Source organism: Gopherus evgoodei, chromosome 5 (assembly GCF_007399415.2).
Source record: "Gopherus evgoodei ecotype Sinaloan lineage chromosome 5, rGopEvg1_v1.p, whole genome shotgun sequence".
Classification (NCBI taxonomy): domain Eukaryota; kingdom Metazoa; phylum Chordata; order Testudines; family Testudinidae; genus Gopherus; species Gopherus evgoodei.
In genome coordinates, this window is record NC_044326.1 from 85751823 (window position 1) to 85773434 (window position 21612).

Genomic DNA, 21612 nt, shown 5'->3' on the forward strand with positions numbered 1-21612 from the left:
TGTAGACGTGTTAGTCTGGATCTGTAGAAAGTGACAAAGAGTCCTGTGGCACCTTATAGACTAACAGAAGTATTGGAGCATGAGCTTTCGTGGGTGAATGCACACAAGGAGAGAACACCGAGTCTCAGATTCACAAAGGGCCTTAGGTGTTTAAACCCCTGATTTAAGTACTTCAGTCCCAGTGTGATCCACAAAACTGCTCAGCTGCTGCTTTATCCTGCGGGCACCTAAACTGACTCAGTGCCTAAATTTTCAGGGTAAAAAGTTCCTTGGGCACCTATGGCTATGTCTACACTAGAGACCTTACAGCAGCACAAACTGTAATGCTACAGCTGTGCCACTATAAATTTTCCCATGTAGCCGCTCTATGCTAGCGGGAGAGAGTTCTCCCATTGGCATAATTAAACCACCTCCTACAAGCAGTGGTAATTATGTCAGCAGGAGATGGTCTCAATCTCTCTTATTTAAATATTTAAACACAGTGGAATAGCTTCAAAAGTCATTGGGCCAGAGAGTGAATGACTCTGTAGAGTTCAGTGGTTACGGTATCCACTTCAGAGGTCCAAAACCCTTACTCCAATCACTGTTTATTATTACAAAGTGAACTAGCTTTAAGAGGAGAAACTCTGAGTCTCCCTCAATGTTCCATAGCTCAGCAGTCAGAGCATTCTTCTGAAAAGTGTGGGAGACCCCTTGTTCAAATCTTCTCTGTCAAGCAGAGGGAGGAATTGAACCTAGATTTCCCACATCCCAGGTGAGTGCTTTAATCACTGAGCTAAAAGTTCTAACTACCATCTCTGCCACCTCCTTCAACCAGTTTGTGCAGAGCAAGGCAGGCACCTAACTCCTATCTCATAGAACTGGAAGGGACCCTGAAAGGTCATCAAGTCCAGCCCCATGCCTTCACTAGCACAACCAAGTACTGATTTTGGCCTCAGATTCTTATGTGGCCCCCTCAAGGACTGAACTCACAACCCTGGAATCAGCAGGCCAATGCTACAACCACTGAGCTATCCCTCTCCCATGCTACAGGAAAAGGGTTCCCTGGCTGTGGATCAGAGATAGACAGACTTAGGCACCTAGCACTGTGGGGAGGGGCTCAGGATTCCACCCCTCTCTCTCTCTCTCTCTCTCTCATCTCCCATTCATGAATTTCAGCCCTACCCTGCCTACTATGCTGGTTTTGGTGCCTCCCACTCTTAGGACACCTCTCTCCCTCCAAGTACTGTATAGGTCAGGGAGTCTAGGCACCTAATACAGGCTTTGTGGATCCCAGTTGTTGATTCAGTGATTTTCCAAGCACTTAGAAGTTAAGTAATGCAGCACCAAGTCCCTTTGTGGATTCAGGCCTAAGTTCAGGTAACAAAAGCGGCCAAACTAAAGTTACTGAAATTTTTAAATAATCTGCCTTTAAGCAGAGTACAAATATGAAAAGCAGCCCAAAAGGTAAGTTTTTTCTGCAAATGTACAGACACTTAAGATGTCAGCTTAGAATGAAAATGCTTCTTAATTATAACTATAGCATTAGGTTAAAAGAACCTAATGTGCACCTATGTGCACTCCTGGGAGATGACAATATGAGAGAGGTATCAAATGTATTCTACTCAATCTCTGAACAATAGCTTTGGAACAAGAATCTTGGGTGAGATATGGCCCTTGGTTTGCGTTTGTTAGATGTTAATGGGCTTCTATTAGCTCCTGAGGCTGAGATAAAGTGTCCTGCTTCTCAGTGAGAAACTACACAACAGAATAGAATAGGTGACAGTTATGAGTGTCCCCAGAGAAAGAGCCATCAGTCCCCATTTTTTTTTTCACAAGTGTGCTACTTTGAGGCACATAAGTCAAAGCAGGCATCTGATTGCCCTTCGTGTTCCTGTCTTGTAAGCCTCAGCTCATTCTCACAGCATCCATTACTTCTAATAAGGATGCAGACAGTTCCCTGTTCAAACTCTTTCTGCCTGACTCTTTCGTAGTGCTACTGAGGACTATTCCCTCTGACCTTCCAATTTAAAGAATCATTAGAGTATCCTTTCTCTACTTCATACCAAAAGGAGACCAGATTTCCAAAGCACTAGTAAACTTCATTTTCCTTCCTTCTTGATTTCTTAAGTCCTTGGACAACTTACAAATGATCATGTTCTTGTCCTCAATCTACTTAAACTCCTCAGATACAGACCCTTTGAGAAGCTAGGATGCCACACTTACTCATTCTCACCTAGTCCTTTCTCTGCTGGCCTGTGCTCTCACCTTCTACTTTGTAAGGGGGTACAGATGAGAATTTTCTGAAAAGCATGATTACAGCCACAGGTTATCAAGCTTGCTGATTCTATCATTTGGCTTACCCACAAGAAGTAGACACCTACCCTGAGAAACACTCCCATAAATTACAATTTTTTCCATACTAAGGAGATTCCCATTGGTGGTTTTGTTCATATCACAACAGTTTATTGCACTAACATTTCCTATGTAAACTGAAAACATTGCAGCTCACCAATATAGTTAACATATATTTGAGATGTGCAAATATTTTAGAAGCATTGTTCTTAAAAAAAGTATCTACCTTCCTGTGTTATACCAGCCAGATCATCCCTGCCCTTTATCTTTATGATTTCTGAGGTGCCCTGGCTTTTGACTTCAATGCAAGAAGATAACTGTTGTGCCTTTTGCAAGCAGCGAAGATAAACATTGCCAGCTGGTGCTAGCATCTGGTTGTTCTGGCACAAGGAAAGATGTTCTTGACCTACTTGATAAAAGCATACATCAGCTATAATCTTGAGTACTTTAACAGGATTAACCCGATATTGTGATATGCAACAATAATACTCAAAAGCAGTAAGTACTTGGATCACTCACTAATTGGTTCCCACCAATGTTTGCTTTCTTCTGCTCCCTGCTAACATGAAATAGCCATCTCCTGAGGATAGATAAAACAATATCCTGGGACATTGCTCCCTGCCATGGATAATGACAGCCCTATTGAGAATCTTTCTATATCCTTCCAAAGGGCTTCTGTACATGCGCCTAGCATCCTTGACAACTTTGAGTATGTTGCCAGTGGTGCTGACACACCACAAGAGGTTTAACTATAACTGTTGAAAGCAAATGCTATTAAGAGTATTTGTGCTAGGCAGAGCACTGAAGATATCCTATCACTTGCCACATCAGAATGCCTGTTTCATCAGTGATGAAGACCACTTTTCCTGGTTATTCCAGAAGTCCAAAAAAAAAAAAAATCTCCTGGTTAAAACGGCCAAGGAGCTTCAATATTTTCCTAGTTCCAGAAAAACCTAAGTATGTGATAACGAGAGGCTGCATGGTCAGTAAAAAATAAAAAGTAAAACAGAAGATGCTAACGAAACAGAGAGAGTCATGAGCACCAGCTCCTGCCACTGAAGAATTATAGTGTGTTTTCACCCCATTCCCAGTGCCTAGACAACATAGTGGTAATATAAAGTCATTTCATGAATTAAAAAACTAGACACCTATCTAGACATCTCAGATATACCTCAATTTCTGCAAACTGATCTTATGTCCCACACTCAACCAATTAATCATTGGGAGCGGGAAGGAAGAAAAAGAAAAAAAAGTTGTTCCACTATGGCTATATAAAGGTGAAATATAAAAATGCTCGTGGGAATCCTGTTACCTCAAACCAAGAATATTTTATTGGTGTCACATATATTAAGTGTGTGCATCACATCAACAGAAGGATGAGGAGAAATTACACACACAATATCCTGCTGTTCTCAAACAAGGATATATACTATAGAGGTGAGAAACATGGGTTTAGCAAGAGGGTGTATCCCAAATAAAATCTTATTCTCCCTATTCCCAACAGCTCACCCTATTGATGATTTTGCCAAGCACACTTGGGCCCTGTATATTAAAGGACACAGCCCGGCTTCCATTAACTCCAACATAAGCAGAATCAGAACCTTAGAGATTCCTCTCTCCTCACATTCTCTGCAGGCACCTGAGTTGTCAAATTGACAATCCAGAGATATTTATATCTATTGGAGCTGGGAACAGACCAGTCTCTGTGGAATGTGCTCAGCATCTCTGGTTCAGCAGACCATGAGTTTGCACACCCTTCAGAACATGATGCGAAGCATGTTTAACCAGACTTGCTGAAGGATGTGAAATTTTTAAGTGGCAGTTGTTAGGTTATTGTTGTGATGTGTGCTGTTGAATTTGTTTGTGGCTATAGATAAGTTATAGGCACACTATATACATTAAACAAACAACAAGAACAGTAGTGCCTGATTTTTTTTTAAATGTCAATAGAATTTCTTACTGTATGTGCCCAAGCCCACAACAAAGCATGCAGCATCTCAATTTAGCTGATATAGAATATCATGACACAGAGTCTGATCAGCCAGTTCTTATATGCCAAACTGACAAAAAAGCAAATTTGCCTTAAAGTGCTCATCTGCACTGGATCTGTCTAGAGCTGTAAAGAGTGACTCTGAGCTGAGACAAGCTTAACAAAGCACCTACTGGCTTGGTCACAGAGGCTCGGGGCTCTCTTTAGGCTCACCTGATACAGTTGCTGCTGCAGCCAACAAATCAGAACTAATGTGGCTCCAATATCAGCAGCAGAAATGGCCAGGATGTACATACAGCTTGTCCTGCCAACAGAGACATGAAGGACTGAGGTAGGTGGCTACATTGGCTCTGCTACCTGGCCATCAGTTACCATACACAAGAGCCTTCCACTGTATTTACAACATATGCAACTCTACTAATGGTGCAGAGACAATTCAAGTCTACTGCCAATGTCCTTTTAGAAGGATTAATTAATTCCACTGTGGATTTCCATTCAAGTCTGCTTGGTCAGAAGGGAAGGGCAAGTAAAGAACAAGTCTTTCTCCATCAAACTGATGGAGTCCTGACTGCAAAGGAGGGTTTCTATGGGCTCTTATAGATGGTAGAGCCATTTTCTGTACTCTTTTCCCTGCCCCGCCATGCTTCCTGCCTCAGGGTTTTCTCTTCTCTATATGCATGGTAAACAGCTCTATAACAGAAACTAATGTTAGTGAAATTTGGTGTGCTAATTGGAGCATATGCTAATCCAATCATGATGCTGAAGGACTTTTTGAATATTCCTGTAAGCTATGTTGATCATAAATAAATGAGCAAATTATTGGGAATTTTTTTTTCCCTTTTATTTTACTTAGAGAACCATGAAAGTGATTTTTCAATAGCGGTATTATTGCTGTTGCTGTGCATCTGATGAATAAAACAAAAGGGCACACTCAATGAGCATATAACAAAAAAGGGACAAGTATCAGAGGGTAGCCGTGTTAGTCTGGATCTGTAAAAGCAGCAAAGAATCCTGTGGCACCTTATAGACTAACAGATGTTTTGGAGCATGAGCTTTCGTGGGTGAATACCCACTTCCTCAGATGCATGTAATGGAAATATCCAGGGGCAGGTATATATATGTGTGCTAGCAAGCAAGCTAGAGATAACGAGGTCAGTTCAATCGGGGGGGATGAGGCCCTGTTCTAGCAGTTGAGGTGTGAAAACCAAGAGAGGAGAAACTGGTTCTGTAATTGGCAAGCCATTCACAGTCTTTGTTCAATCCTGAGCTGATGGTGTCAAATTTGCAGATGAACTGAAGCTCAGCAGTTTCTCTTTGAAGTCTGGTCCTGAAGTTTTTTTGCTGCAGGATGGCCACCTTAAGGTCTGCTATAGTGTGGCCAGGGAGGTTGAAGTGCTCTCCTACAGGTTTTTGTATATTGCCATTCCTAATGTCTGATTTGTGTCCATTTATCCTTTTCCGTAGAGACTGTCCAGTTTGGCCGATGTACATAGCAGAGGGGTATTGCTGGCATATGATGGCGTATATTACATTGGTGGATGTGCAGGTGAATGAACCAGTGATGGTGTGGCTAATCTGGTTAGGTCCTGTGATGGTGTCGCTGGTGTAGATATGTGGGCAGAGTTGGCATCGAGGTTTGTTGCATGGATTGGTTCCTGAGCTAGAGTTATTATGGTGTGGTGTGCAGTTACTGGTGAGAATATGTTTCAGGTTGGCAGGTTGTCTGTGGGCAAGGATTGGCCTGCCACCCAAGGCCTGTGAAAGTGTGAGATCATTGTCCAGGATGGGTTGTAGATCCTTGATGATGCGTTGGAGGGGTTTTAGCTAGGGGCTGTATGTGATGGCCAGTGGAGTCCTGTTGGTTTCTCTCTTGGGTTTGTCTTGCAGTAGGAGGCTTCTGGGTACACGTCTGGCTCTGTTGATCTGTTTCCTTATTTCCTCGTGTGGGTATTGTAGTTTTGAGAATGCTTGGTGGAGATTTTGTAGGTGTTGGTCTCTGTCTGAGGGGTCAGAGCAGATGCGGTTGTACCTCAGTGCTTGGCTGTAGACAATGGATCGTGTGATGTGCCCGGGATGGAAGCTGGAGGCATGAAGGTAGGCATAGCGGTCGGTGGGTTTTCGATATAGGGTGGTGTTAATGTGACCATCACTTATTTGCACCGTGGTGTCAAGAAAGTGGACCTCCCGTGTAGATTGGTCCAGGCTGAGGTTGATGGTGGGGTGGAAGCTGTTGAAATCATGGTGGAATTTTTCCAGAGTCTCCTTCCCATGGGTCCAGATGATGAAGATGTCATCAATGTAGCGTAGGTAGAGAAGAGGTGTGAGTGGACGAGAGCTGAGGAAGCGTTGTTCCAGGTCGGCCATGAAGATATTGGCATATTGTGGGGCCATGCGGGTGCCCATAGCAGTGCCACTGATCTGGAGATATATATTGTCATCAAATTTGAAATAGTTGTGTGTAAGTATAAAGGCACAGAGCTCAGCAGCCAGTTGTGCTGTGGCATCATCGGGGATAGTGTTCCTGACAGCTTGTATTCCATCTGTGTGTGGGATGTTTGTGTAGAGAGCCTCTACATCCATGGTGGCTAGGATGGTGTTTTCTGGGAGGTCACCAATGCATTGTAGTTTCCTCAGGAAATCAGTGGTGTCACGGAGATAGCTGGGAGTGCTGGTGGCATAGGGTCTGAGTAGAGAGTCCATATATCCAGACAGTCCTTAGTGAGAGTGCCAATGCCCGAGATGATGGGGCGTCCAGGATTGCCGGGTTTGTGGATCTTGGGTAGTAGATAGAATAACCCTGGTCGGGGCTCTAGGGGTATGTTGATTTCTTCTGGTGTTAGTGTAGGGAGTGTCCTGAGTAGATGCAGTAGTTTCTTAGTGTATTCCTCAGTGGGATCTGAGGGAAGTGGCCTGTAGAATTTGGTATTGGAGAGTTGTCTGGCTGCCTCCTTTTGATAGTCAGACCTGTTCATGATGACAATGGCACCTCCTTTATCAGCCTCTTTGATTATAATGTCAGGGTGGTTTCTGAGGCTGTGGATGGCATTGCGTTCTGCACGACTTAGGTTGTGAGGCAAGCGATGTTGTTGTTCCACGATTTCTGCCTGTGCACGCCGGCGGAAGCATTCAATGTATAGGTCCAGGCTGTCATTTCGACCCTCAGGAGGAGTCCATGTGGAGTTCTTTTTCTTGTGCTGTTGGTGGGAGGGCACCCGTGTATCAGTGCACTGTTCAGTGTTGTCCTGGAAGTATTCTTTGAGTCGGAGACGGTGAAAGTAGGCTTCCAGATCGCCACAGAACTGTATCATGTTGGTGGGGGTGGCAGGGCAGAAAGAGAGTCCCCGAGATAGGACAGACAAACCCAAGAGAGAAACCAACAGGACTCCACTGGCCATCACATACAGCCCCCAGCTAAAACCCCTCCAACGCATCATCAAGGATCTACAACCCATCCTGGACAATGATCCCACACTTTCACAGGCCTTGGGTGGCAGGCCAATCCTTGCCCACAGACAGCCTGCCAACCTGAAACATATTCTCACCAGTAACTGCACACCACACCATAATAACTCTAGCTCAGGAACCAATCCATGCAACAAACCTCGATGCCAACTCTGCCCACATATCTACACCAGCGACACCATCACAGGACCTAACCAGATCAGCCACACCATCACTGGTTCATTCACCTGCACATCCACCAATGTAATATACGCCATCATATGCCAGCAATGCCCCTCTGCTATGTACATCGGCCAAACTGGACAGTCTCTACGGAAAAGGATAAATGGACACAAATCAGACATTAGGAATGGCAATATACAAAAACCTGTAGGAGAGCACTTCAACCTCCCTGGCCACACTATAGCAGACCTTAAGGTGGCCATCCTGCAGCAAAAAAACTTCAGGACCAGACTTCAAAGAGAAACTGCTGAGCTTCAGTTCATCTGCAAATTTGACACCATCAGCTCAGGATTGAACAAAGACTGTGAATGGCTTGCCAATTACAGAACCAGTTTCTCCTCTCTTGGTTTTCACACCTCAACTGCTAGAACAGGGCCTCACCCCCCCCGAATGAACTGACCTCGTTATCTCTAGCTTGCTTGCTAGCACACATATATATACCTGCCCCTGGATATTTCCATTACATGCATCTGAGGAAGTGGGTATTCACCCACGAAAGCTCATGCTCCAAAACATCTGTTAGTCTATAAGGTGCCACAGAAAAAAAGGACAAATACTGGCCTCAACGGCACCCTAAAAACCCCACCTAAATTAATAAGACTGCAGAGGTATAGAAGCAGAATTTGTCCCGATGATTCTAACCAGTACATGATAAAAAAACAAAAAGATACTATGGATGAAAGTTTATAATGACCCTGATAGGAATCAATCAGTTTTAACAATAACTGTACTAAAAGCCACCTAAAACAGGCAATCCCTCCTTCATGAAACCACTTTAATAGATAAATTTAATGCCAAAAAAAATTTGTTTAACTATTATTTAAAACAGGGGTGGGCAAACTTTTTTGCCCAAGGGCCACATCTGGGTATGGAAATTGTATGGCAGAACATGAATGCTCATAAAATTGGGGGTTTGGGTGTGGGACAGAGTGAGGGTTCTGGGGTGGGGCCAGAAGGTAGGAGTTCAGAGTGTAGGAGGGGGCTCCGGAGTGGCACAGAGGGTTAGGGTGAGGGCTCCAGATGAGGGTGTGGGCTCTGGGGTGGGGCTGGAGATGAGGATGAAGGGTTGGGGGTGCAGGAGGGTTCTCTGGGTTGGGACTGAAGGGCTCAAAGGGTAGAAATGGGATCTGGGCTAGGGCAGGGGGTTGAAGTGCAGGATGGGGTCAGGGGTACAGGCTCTGGGAGGCACTTATCTCAAGCAGCTCCCAGAAGCAGCAGCATATCCCCCACTCCGGCTCCTACATGGAAGTGTGGCCAGGTGGCTCTGCACACTGCCCCATTCACAGGTGCCGCCTCTGCATCTCCCATTGGCCACAGTTCTCAGTCCATGTGAGTTGTGGAGGTGGCACTTGGGATGAGGGCAGCGTGTGGAGCCCCTTGGCTGCCTCTACGTGTGGGAGCTGAAAGGGGGGACATGCCGCTGCTTCTGGGAACTGTGTGGAGCCACGGCATGTGCAGAGCAGGGCAAGCCCTGGACCCTGCTCCGTGGCAGGAGCTCAAGGGCCAGATTAAAATGTCTGAAGGGCCAGGATGTGGCCTCCGGCTTTTCCCACTCCGACTTAAAAGATCACTTTTACCAGGCATCCATTTTTAGACTAGAGATAGGCAAACTTCTTTTGTCTAATTTCATATTCACTTAAACATCTAAGGTGACATTCTGGTCTCATTGACTTAAACAGGGCCAGGATTTCACTCCTGGTGTTGGAAAGAGTGACTCAAATGATACTGAAAATTCTGCTTAGGCAAGACCATGGAAAAGAGACCACAGGGGGAACAAAGTCCAATTAAAAAAAATGGAAAAAATAAGTAGAGAGCAAGCAACTAATGAAAATGTTGATGGAAACTATCTATACATCATACAAAGAGCACCCACTTATACCAGCCTACCTACTGCATATCCAAACATGCAGCACAGGTATCTTTTAACTCGAATTTTTAATTGAATCGTCCCTTTTTAAAAAAAGGAGATTGGAGGAGGATTATGGGTGTTATGTTATAGACAAGGTTTGCAAAAACCAGGATTAGTCTGCAAGAACTCCACAAGATTCTCCTATCCCTGCTTAAAGCAAGTGCCATTGCCTTACAAATCAGAGGAGTCTTCTTCAATAAGAGCAACTGCCCATATATGTATTTCAGCACCTAGAATGCAGACAGCTGCCTACTGAGATTTTCAAAAGTGCCTCAGCACCTGGCTCCCATAAATTTTAATAGGAATTAGGCACTTTTCAATACTCCACTAGATGCCAAGCTGCATCTTCAAAACACCTTTAATAGTTTGGCCCATCAGATCCTAAGTGTCACCGAAAGTCATTAGGATCTTAGTCCTAAGTCACTTCTGAAAAAGTGAAGCCCGGTTCACAGCCTCCAGTTTGGTCCCTTACATGCCAAAATATAAATATCAAGGCTCCTACAGGATGACTGTTTTCAGAGTATTTTACAATGCAAGGGCTTTCTCTTGTTCTGAACAAGTCTGAATTGCCATGGGTGAAACAGTAATATTAATATAAAACAATGTTATGGGAGTTAAATTATAACATTTCCCTTCTCAAACAAATAAAAATATCTGGAACACATCCTGAAAATGTATTACTAATCCTATAGTTGAAACAAAATGTCAGCCAATTAGTTAATCGCATCAGATCAAATAAACACTATCATAGGGTACCTCTGGGTAAGCCACAGGGAAACACCAGTGAGAGGGGGCTGGGGATAGGTAGGAAGCAGAATGGTGTAGGTAGGGGAATAGGCACAAAACAAAAAATGCAGCTCTTTTACTGACTAGGCCTGTGCTTCTGGGCAGCTTCTCTGCACCTATGTCCTCTTTGTGCTTCTAAAAGAAAGTTAATACTTACCTACCTCCCAAAGATTCATTAGTTTTTTGTTTGTTTGTTTTTTAAGAAAACCTCTACAGATGCAAGGGAGCCAAATTCCACACCAGTGTAAATCCAGATTAACTCTGGATTAAAGCCAATGGAGTTACAGAATTCAGCCTTAAGTAACTCCTCTCTTGCTAAGGTGCCTTGTGTATTTAGACAGAGAAAACACAACAGGATAAGGTGAATGTCTTGTGTAGATAGGGTGGGACTGGGAAGGCACAGCATACTGGGGGAATAACAAGAGAAGGTACCTTACAGGAATACAAGGTAAAATAACAGGTCAGACCAGCCTGAGCAATGCCCCTCTCAAGAGCCAACCCTCCTGTGCAGCCTAGATTTTACTCCTCAGCAGCTGCAGGTGTCTCTCTTACCTTCCACTAGCTCCTCCAAGCTGGTGAGTTTCCTGCTGCCATCAATGGTGTAGATGGTGCGGACCCCCTGGGGCAGGTTCACATTGTCCGACAGCGACCTGGTGAGCTCGATCAGGAGAGCATCGAAGGAGCGAAAGCGGTCGCTGGAAACGGCAAACACCAAGCCCTTGAAGTACCTGTCCCCATTGCGGTAGAACCGGGCTTTCTTTGCTTTCTTCTCCGAGCTGAGGGCCTGCAGCGTCCGCGTGCGGTAGAAGCTGCAGTGGGCGCTGTGCGCGGGGCTTGGAATGAGCCCGTTCCCCTTGGGCCCGGAGCTGCTGCTGCAACTCGAGCCGGTCCCCGCTCTGCGGGCCCCCAAGCGCTGCTGCCTTTTGTCCCGCTCCTCAAAGTGTTCCAGCTCAATGCTCCTGTTGCTGGCCATTTATTGCACCCTCCCCCCCTTCCAACAGCTAGTCCCCCTGCTTTTGCCTCAGACCCCCCCCCGGGCCGAGTCCCCAGAAACCTGCCACTAAGCCTGGCTCAGGGCGTGCAGATACAGCGCACACCTAATTTAGCATCACGCCGAGCCACCCCGCCTGGAAGGATCTGGCGAGAGAGCTGTACCTACCCTCCTCAGTATTTACACTCCTAAGCGCCAACGTTGCCCTTGGGACTAACTGACCTGCGGTGGGATGATCTTTGCCCCCCTAGTAAGACACACATGCACCCACTCACAAACGCATCCCTGCTGCCTGCCTAAGGAAAGCCTAACTCAGCGCCTCGCGGCCGGACACAGCAGCAGCAGCAGCAGCTAGGACACAGGGCACAAACTTCGGGAGGCTGAGGAGTTGCTAGCGGGGGCTGCTAGCTCCTCGCTGTGGCCACACAGTCTCACACAATAAAGAGGATGCTGCTAGCCATGATGTCCCCAATCATGCCATTCTCTGCGGAGGAGGTGGGGGTGGGGAAGGCATCTCTCTCCCGCCCGCTCCCAGCGCCTTCCAATCCGGAATGCCCAGCTCCAATTGCCTCCCACAGCGCGCCGGGAGCCAGCGGGGCTCGGATCACATGGGCGGATTGCAGGCAGGGGGATGTCTCACGCGGCTGCTGGTCGCCACCAAGGCGCAGAGGAGAAGCACAAATCCAGGCTCCTCCGGGAGCAGACAGCCCCCGAGTCAGCGGTCCCGCCCTGCACAGCTCCAGTGTGTAGGAGCAGCAGCTGGGGAAGACTGTTAGCGGAACTGCCCTGTGCAAAAGCTAAAGCCCGGCCCCCTCGTTTCCCCCCCCCCACGCCTTTCTATGCCGGCGACTTCTATAACCGGGCGCTGAGGCTCCGACAGGAGGAGCGAGCTGCGACTGCAACCCAGCCAGTCCGCGTTAATGGCAATGCAGCGTGTGAGGTAGGCGAGGGCTTCTCCCGGGTCCTAGACAAACACCAACTCCCGGACTAATGAGCCCAGCTGGCTTTGAGCAGGAGCTGCCTGTTATCAACCCCATTGTAAACTGCACTCAGGCAGTAGCTTGTACCTAGAGCCCTACCAAATTCACAGCCATAAAAAACGCCTTAGGGATCATGAATTCTGGTCTTTTGTGTGTTTTTACCTTACACTATACAGATTTCACAATGTTTCTCCAACTGAGGGGGGCCTGACCCAAAAGGCAGTTGCATGTGGGTTGCAAGATTATTTTAAGAGGTCATAGTATTGCCAACCTTACTTCTGTGCTGCCTTCAGAGCTGGGTGGCTGGAAAGCAGCAGCTATTGGCCAAGTGCCCAGCTCTGAAGGTAGTGCCCTGCCAACACCAGTGCAAAAGTAAGGGTGGCAATACCATACCATGCCATCCTTACTTCTGTGCTGCTGCTGGCAGCAGCTGGCTTGCCAGCAGCCACTGCTCTCTAGCTGCCTAGCTCTAAAGGCAGCATCACCACCAGCAGCAGTGCAGAAGTAAGGGTAGCAGTACCACAACTCATCCTACAACTCTATTTTGGGTCAGTGCCCCTACAGTTACAGTGCCCTGAAATTTCAGATTTACATAGCTGAAATAAAATTACAATTTTAAAAATCCTATTACCATAAAATTGACCAAAATGGACTGTGAATTTGGTAGGGGTTAGCCAGCTAGTGTGTAAAGCACCATCACAGGGAATTAAAGCTGTGTGTGTGGATGGGAGGGAGGTTAGAGCAGCTCCCAGGTAAGAGCTAGTTAACTTCAGTGAGGACAAGCCCTGCCACTCAAACCTGGCAAAAGCAGGGAAAATCAAGGACAGAACTGAGGATCTTGTCACACTCCCACTTGCTGTGTTCCTTTGTTTTGCTGATGCACCTACTATATGTCGGGGAGGAAAATTAAATTACATAGTTGAAAATACATTACCTTCTTGTGGTAAAACATCCTCTCAAGTCACAAGGACACGAGGCCAGATTCTGCTCTCACATCTATGTAAGTTAATGGTATTTCTGTGGTATAAGTGAAATCAGAATCAAGCTATCTAGATAAAAAGTATATTGCTCAGAACTTATTTGTCTTAAATATTTATGTCTGAGTTCTCCTTTTAGTTACAATATTGTGACAACATTGACCTCAATGGAATTATTCTGGGGGTTTTTACTAGTGTAATTGAGCTTAAAATTTGGCCTTTGTGTTTTAGGTCACCAGCCCAGTTAGCTTCCGGTTACTTGGTTTCTTTACTGTTTTGAAATAAATATTGTCATTGAGGAGGGGATAAAATATTAATATTTTTTAAACATTTCCTTACCTAGGTTACTAATTTTAGTATCAGGTCTGTATTTATGTTATAAACCAGTACCTAGAGCCCCAGTTCCTGGAGTCATGTGACTACATAACAAGCTAAGATTTCATTTTAAAAAGAGTTTCTAATATTTACGGTTGTCAAAAAACAACCTTGAAAAAGCAACATATTTCTTAAAAGCGTGCAGTCTAAAACAGTAGCTTTAAGATTTGTTAATTCCGCCATGTATCTCAATGGGGTTTAGAACCCCAAATCCCACATCTCAGGAAAGCTCCACCAGAGAACTCATGATATGACAGAGGAGAACAGTGCAGAGGACTCAACCCACCACCACACAAATAGATATACCCTAACTTCTGAGGCAAATACTATGGAGCCCTGCTGCTGCCTGTTGGGAGGGAGAAAGGATCCCTGTGCCACTCCTGGAGAGAGAAAAGTGTCCCCCTCCACTGCTGCTCCTGGCTCTAGGAGCTGAGGGTCTCCCCCACTGCTACTATTCCAAGTATGGGGTGGAGTTACAGTAATATAGTAATGATAGGACTTGTCAGGTGTGTTTAGGGCTGCAGATTGCCTCAATCCAACCCAGTCCTGCCCTGGTCTCTAAATATGTGTGGGAATCTGCTCTGCTTATTAATTACAAATCAGTAAATAGTATTTTCTAATTTGAGTTGAGTGTTGAATTTATTCCATATTTTTATGGATAAGGATATTCAACAAATGAGAGCAGCCTATTGCTGCACATACTGAGACAGTCAAATGAATAAAAACATTTCTTGTTTACATTAGACATTTTCAAGAGAAGCAGGTGTTTTTAATGTTGCTTGGTACTTAGTAAATCATGCCCCAGGTGTTGCATTTGTCAAATTGTTACTTTTAAAGCATATTTTGATCAATTTATGGCAGCTTTAAGGTTTCCTGAATTTTAAAATTGTTAGAACGTCATCCGAAACCAGTTAATCTGTTTCTTTTATTTCTGTATTCTCTTGCACCTCTTAGCTGTCTTTGTTAAAGTAGCATTTTCACATATGTACAGCACTATACTCAAAACTATTCCATTAATATTACTTTTTTGGTAAGGCTCACAACTGAAACATTCACTTTGATCTTTCAAAAATCAGATGTTCTTTGTTATTGAATACTTGCATTTAAACAATACGAGAGTCTCCTAAGAATACACGGACATTCTAATGCAATTATAAATAAAGTGAAGTATATTATGAAAATCTTTCTTATGTCCTTGTTGAGATAAGACCTTCACTTTATGTATCTTTTATCATTTTGGTGGTTATTCGTACTGCTATGTGTGACTGAACTCTATGGCACTAGAGATATGACTGGGATGCTTTTATCTATATTTAACTTACTTATTTAACATGCGTAGGATGCATTATGGTCCAGTTTAAATAAAATTTAGTGAAGATAAAATATTAAAGGGAATTTCTTTCAGTCCTTTAATTTTTCAAGCAGACCCAGGAGTGCTTAGTTCTCAGTGACTTCACTCTTCCATTATCATGTGTAATAAAGTCTAAATTGATAGCTAAGTTAATATCTTAGAGAAACACATATTCTTTTCTTCTGTTATTACCTTAAGAAATATGTCAGGAATTATATTTCTCTGCAAGTTATGTTTTTTTAACTTAATACTTCTGTATGACTCACCTAAAGTTTCTATATATGCTGTGTTGTTGTAGCTGTGTTGGTCCCAGAATATTAGAGAGACAAAATGGGTGAGGTAATATTTTTTATTGGACCCGCTTCTGTTGGTGAGAGAGACAAGCTTTTGAACTTACAGAGAACTTTTCTTCAGGTCTGGGAAATGTACGCAGAGTGTCACAGCTAAATACAAGATGGCACACATTGTTTAGCATAAGTAGTTAACACAGATTTCAAGGGACCATTCAAGTTGCAGTGGCCTGTTAATACCCCTCCAATCACAGGAGGAAAAGGAAGTGTTTGGGGGGAGGATGAGAGGGAGGAAGGTAGCTGATGGTGGGGGTTGTTAATGAATTATAGATTGTTGTAATAAGCCATAAATCCAGTGTCTCTATTCAGACCATGATTTTTAGTGTCTAACAAAGTTATGAATTTAAGCTCCTTAGATCATCTTTTGAAAGTGTTGCATAGGTTTCCTTTGAGGATGTGAACTGATAGGTCAGATACAGAGTGATCCCTTTGTGAAAAGTTTTCATCCATAGTTGATATGGTGTTTTTGTCTTTTATCATTTTCCTATGTGAATTCATTCAAGAGTGTCTGGTTTCATCCATATAGTTGTTACTGGGGCTTTTAGGGCACTGGATGAGGTACATCACATGTTGTGTTAGGCACGTGTAGTACTTATGAATGAAAGGAATTTTGTGTGTGGGAGAGGGGTGTTGACAGGGGCGGCTCTAGACATTTCGCTGCCCCAAGCATGGCAGCATGCCGTGGGGAGCGCTCTGCCATTCGCCAGTCCTGCGGCTCCGTTGGACCTCCCGCAGGCATGCCGGTGGAGGGTCCGTTGGTCCTGCGGCTCCACCAAAGCCACGGGACCAGTGGACCCTCCGCAGGCATACCGCCGAAGGCTGCCTGCCGCCCTCCCGGCGGCCGGCAGAGCGCCTCCCGCGGCATGCCACCCCAAGCATGCGCTTGGCGTGCTGGGGCCTGGAGCTGCCCCTGGTTGTTGATCCTTGTAGCAGTGGAGATATGTCTTCAAGTTTTGCATCTGTTTTTCTGGCAGGTCTGGTGCTGCTTTGAATTGGTGTGTCCTGATCTGTGGGGAGCTTGCTTCTGTTGTTGAGCTTGGAGAGGCTGAAAGGTGGAAGAGGGGATACAGCAAAGACTTCTTTAAGGGGTCCCCATTAATATGGGTTATAGTTATTTGGTGATTTTCCCTGTACGGGTTCCAATATTGAGTGATAAGTGACAACAATGGGCATGCAGTCAGAAGATGGTTTTATTTCTGTAGTGAGGTGGGTTATCTCAGGGTATTTGGGTGGCTCATTCCATGATCTGATCTACTTTTCTGGTGGAGTCTTGTTTGGTGAAGGTACTTTTGAGTGTGTTCAGGTATATATCTGGACTTTCTCCTCGGAGCATATTCTGTAGTATCTGAGTGCCCGGTGGTAGATAACAGATTTCTTAGTGTGTGTGGGGTGGTTAATGGATCTATGAAGGTAGTCTGGTGATCTATGGGTTTCTTGTATATAGTTGTCTGTTGAGTTCCATTGTTGAGGCTGATCACGGTGTCCAGGAAATTGTAGTTTAATAGACGGGTGGTTGTTGAAATTGTGGTGGAAATCTATGAGGGAGTTTAAGTCATCTGTCCAAAGGATGAAAATTCATCAATGTATCTCAGGTATATCACTGATTCTGTGGTGCATTTGTCCAGTGGTCCACACTGCAGAAGAGGCAAATTCTGATGTCATTGCCTTGATTCTTCATAGGCTGAAATCCTCTCCTCTAGCTTTGACAATAACATATCTCTTACCTCCCCAAATCCAAGATGTCCAGATTACAGAATATGCAATATTTTTCTAATTTATTTGTTGCATTTTTAAATATGGTCATCAGTAGTATCTAGGTACAATGTTACCCACCTTCTCATATGTGCAAAGAAGCACACCCACATTACTCTTATTCTTAAAAACTCAGCTAGCTCTAGTCCTCATGCACTTTAGGACCCAGTTCAAAATTGCCCTAATTTTGTGTGTGTGTGTATGAAAATACTCTGTTGACTTTGCCTAGTATATTTCAAACACCATGCATTAAATTCTCTGCTCTTGTAATGAATGCAGTTACATTGACTTCAATGCAAATTCACCCTTTCATACTAGCAGATAATTTGTCCTCTTACTACTTTATAAATATAATACATAACTGTTAGTATTTTGAAAGGTATTTACAGCTAAGTACACTAAAATTTACTAATTTCTTACACTGTATAGCAGGGTGGTTACCAGCTCCTGCCTTAAAAGGCTTAAAATAGCCTGGGGAGAGGGCTGTGGCAAGGAAGAAAGCCTCAGCTGATTGGGGAACCAGCCACAGATGTGGCCATGCCCCAGTCAGCTCCCAGCTGGCCCTTATAAGAGGGCAGTGGGCTAGGAGCACACAGAGTCTCTCTCTAGTGGTAGAGAGGAAAGGGTCTGGCTGCTTGGAAGCTGAGCAGAAACCAAGACTGGAGCAGGGCTGGGGGAAGGCCAGAGGAACTGGGCTGCTCCAACCTAGAAACCCCCTAGGCTGCAGGCCTTGTTAAAGGCCAAAGAAGGTACTAGGATTGCAGAGGGTAGCCCAAGGGCAGGCAGAAGCAACAGGTCCAAAAAACCCCTTGCCAATAATGAGTGGCCTTTACAGATTACAGTCTGCCCCAGTGAGCAGGGGCTAGATGTTGACTGGCAGTAGCCACTGAGGTGAGGGGGGGATAGATATGGGGGGGTACTGCCAGGGGGCAGCACCCTGCCCTGAAAGGGATACCAGGTTTCTGGAGGGACTTGGGCCCAGCGGCAAGTAGGACACTGGCCTGCAGAGGGCATTGCGGAGCTGGAATCAGAGTTAATTCCTATAGACTAGCAGGAAGGGCTGCAGGGGTGAGTCCTGCCCTGTTACACACTGTAATAAATATTTACATATAGAAATAAATTATGCACTGATTCTTTAGGTACAATGTTTTCTACAGTGTGGTCCATTGGCAATTGTTGTAACATTGTTATATCCAAGCCAAAAGGCATGTCTGTGAACTGTTTGCACCAACTCTAGATGAAATAAAACAAATGCTCATCAATGTTGGTTGGAAGGGTGTGTGATTAGGACACTCAGTCTGATTCAGCACAACCCTGATGCAGCTTCTGCAAATGGAAATTAAACTGCTGACTGGCAGAGATGCCCAAAGGAGTGTAGAAGTACTTCTGTCATAAACAGATGGTTAAGGGTTAATGCCTCTTTTACCTGTAAAGGGTTAAAAAGTTCACCTAGCCTAACTAACTTCTGACCAGAAAAACCAATGGGGGAACAAGATGTTTCAAAAGGAAGGAGGGAAGTTTTTTTTCCTTTGTTCGAGAGTTTCAGTTTCAGCCGGAGTGAAAAAGATCAAGGAACCAGCCTCTGATCAGAGTAGTAAGTTTTAGAAAGGAATAAATAGGTTTGTTTATTTATTTGTAGCCTGTCTTATGCAAATTGAGGTAGAATCAAATTGGGTTTTTGAGTATTTTTTTTTTTTGGTGTAACTAAATTTGTGCCCAGGCGAACATCCTCTGTGTTTTGAATCTGTTGTCTGAGAGTAGCTGGTATGCTAATCTCTCCCAGAGGGTTTTCTTTTACCTTTCTTTTCTTTAATTAAAAGCCTTTTTTCTTAATACCTGATTGATTTTTCCTTGTTTTTTTAGATCCAAAGGGATTGGATCTGGACTCACCAGGGATTGATGGGGGTAAAAGGAGGAGGGATGGTTAATTTCTCCTTGTTTTAAGATTCAAAGGGTTTGGATCTGTGTTCACCAGGGAATTGGTGAAGTCCCTCAAGACTACACAGGGAAAAAGGGGATCCTTGGGGGGGGTGGGCAGTGATACCAGATCTAAGCTAGTAATTAAGCTTAGAAGTGTCCATGCAGGTCCTCACATCTGTACCCTAAAGTTCAGAGTGGGGAAGGAACCTTGACAACTTCCAACTGCACTTCTTTGGGAGACTCCCTTCTCTGCCCAGTGATCCACTCTGCAGCAGAGGTAATTTCTGAAATGTCTGGGTCCTCAGAACCCAACCATTTATTTTGACATATCAGGAAGTTGAAGGGATTTTGGTAAGGGTCAAGAATGTGCCTATATCTTCATGTTTCAACAGTTCTTTTTTTTTTTAATTGGTTTCCCCATATTTTCATGCATATGTTGTTTGTTCCTTTGCTAATATTTTGAAATAGCAATAAAACTGTCAGTGATTTGTTACCAAGAGAGACTGTTGCTGGTAGGTAAATGTGTAAAAGAGGATGTACTGCCAAGTTTCATATGGTCTACCTTTGATGTACTCTATGTCAAAGAAAGACCTAGGAGGATGTAGGTGAACTCTACTCTGCCCTGAAGAGAGAAAATCTAGCAATGTCTGGTAAAAGGAAAGCACCGCAAGCAAAGGGAACTGATAAATGTGGAGCTGGATTGCCCTCTCTGGTGGTTAAAATCTGTAGAAGGAGTGGAGGGTGTGGGCAACTTGATGAGGTCCTTGCACAGTTGATCCTAAGTTCTTCTGGGCAATAGGATTTGCCCCCATGCAGGACCTGCTCTAAATCTCTGAAGCTTACATGGTCAGAATTCTGATTGTAGAGCATTCTCCACTACTTTTCTTTTTTAAAATAAGCTCTGCATGCCCTTTACCAGCAGTGCACGTAGGGCAGTGTGGTACGGTATGCCATACCTGCAAGATACTTATAGCTGGTAGTATGGCATACCAGAAAGACACAGGAGGAGCAGAACATGGGGCTGCTGGGCAGCCCCATGCTGGTAACTCCTTCAGCACAGCTGTACTGCCCCTAGCCCTTCCATGCAGGGTCTCCTCTGCCTGTACAGCATCCCTGCTGGAGGACAGGGCAGGGGGCGGTACAGCTACACCAGAGGAGCTGCAGATGTGAGGCTGCCCGGTGGCCCCATGTTCAGCTCCTTTCCCCATTGCAGTTCCTGGGAGAGCCCCTGGGATTCTCTAAATGCCCTAAATTGGGATTCTCTAAATGCCCTAAATTTGAATGGTTTCTTGTAATTACTTACTTTCATCTATCATGCTTATAAATGTGAATAATACATCAAATCCTCAGGACATCCCTGAGGTGCTATGCGAAGATATTCTTATCGTCATTTTACAATGTGTAAAAGGAGACACAGAGAGGTTAAGTGACTTGGCCAAGTAACACACAGTCAGTTGTTGTCTTGAGAATAGAATCCAGAGTCCTGACTCCTCTCCAAGACCCTTATTCCAACCATTAAAATCACTTTCTCTGTAATTCGTGTATATAATATATTCCCCTCTATTGCCTTTAAAAAAGCATATGTGCATATAGACAGGCAGAAAAATGCTAGTAAATAAATAAGCATTAGCCTTTAGTTAGCCAGCATTATTTTCTACATGTTGCATGTTAGTTAACACTTGTTGCATAGCTGGAAATATGAGTTTGTGCTCGCTGAACATGGAATTACCTCAGTGTATCACAATTAGAGAATCATCTGTATTAAATATCTCTGCTGAACCACTATAAAAATTCACAGCTTTCAAAAGACTTACATTATTAATTTCTGCAACTTAGGTACATCTATAAAGCATGGAGGCACAGCCGTCCCTGAACTCTTAAAGGGCTGTCTGCAGGATCCTTCTGTCCATAATTTATGTACAACCACCCCAGAGTTGGTGCTCACAAAACTGTTATTAAACAATGCTGGGAAATTGTTTTGAAAATGTAATAGTTTAGACAGTCTATTCATTTGCCTTTTTCTATAAGGATTAATGACAAAGAAACAAATCAGTTTTTACTCTCCTGTCAAGGAACGTTACTCACTCTGGCAGGTAAAGTTTTGCAAAGTTTTAGTTAAGAATAGGTAAACTTGCAATCTGACCTGCTGAAGAAAATGCTGTAAAGTCTGTAGTTGTTATAACTGCTGTATTAAATCACATGTCATATATATA

General features: G+C 44.3%; 1 protein-coding gene across 5 annotated transcripts in view; it reads right to left on the bottom strand.

Moving 5' to 3' along the window:
- Window positions 1-11691, bottom strand: part of DCLK2 (doublecortin like kinase 2) — a 144340-nt gene extending 132649 nt beyond the window's left edge. For all 5 annotated transcript variants that reach the window (XM_030564331.1, XM_030564326.1, XM_030564330.1 and 2 more), the window contains exon 1: window positions 11256-11691. In XM_030564331.1, the coding sequence (XP_030420191.1) occupies window positions 11256-11676 (421 nt within the window). In that variant the 5' untranslated portion in view covers window positions 11677-11691. The remainder of the gene's footprint in view (window positions 1-11255) is intronic.
- Window positions 11692-21612: the final 9921 nt, after the last annotated feature.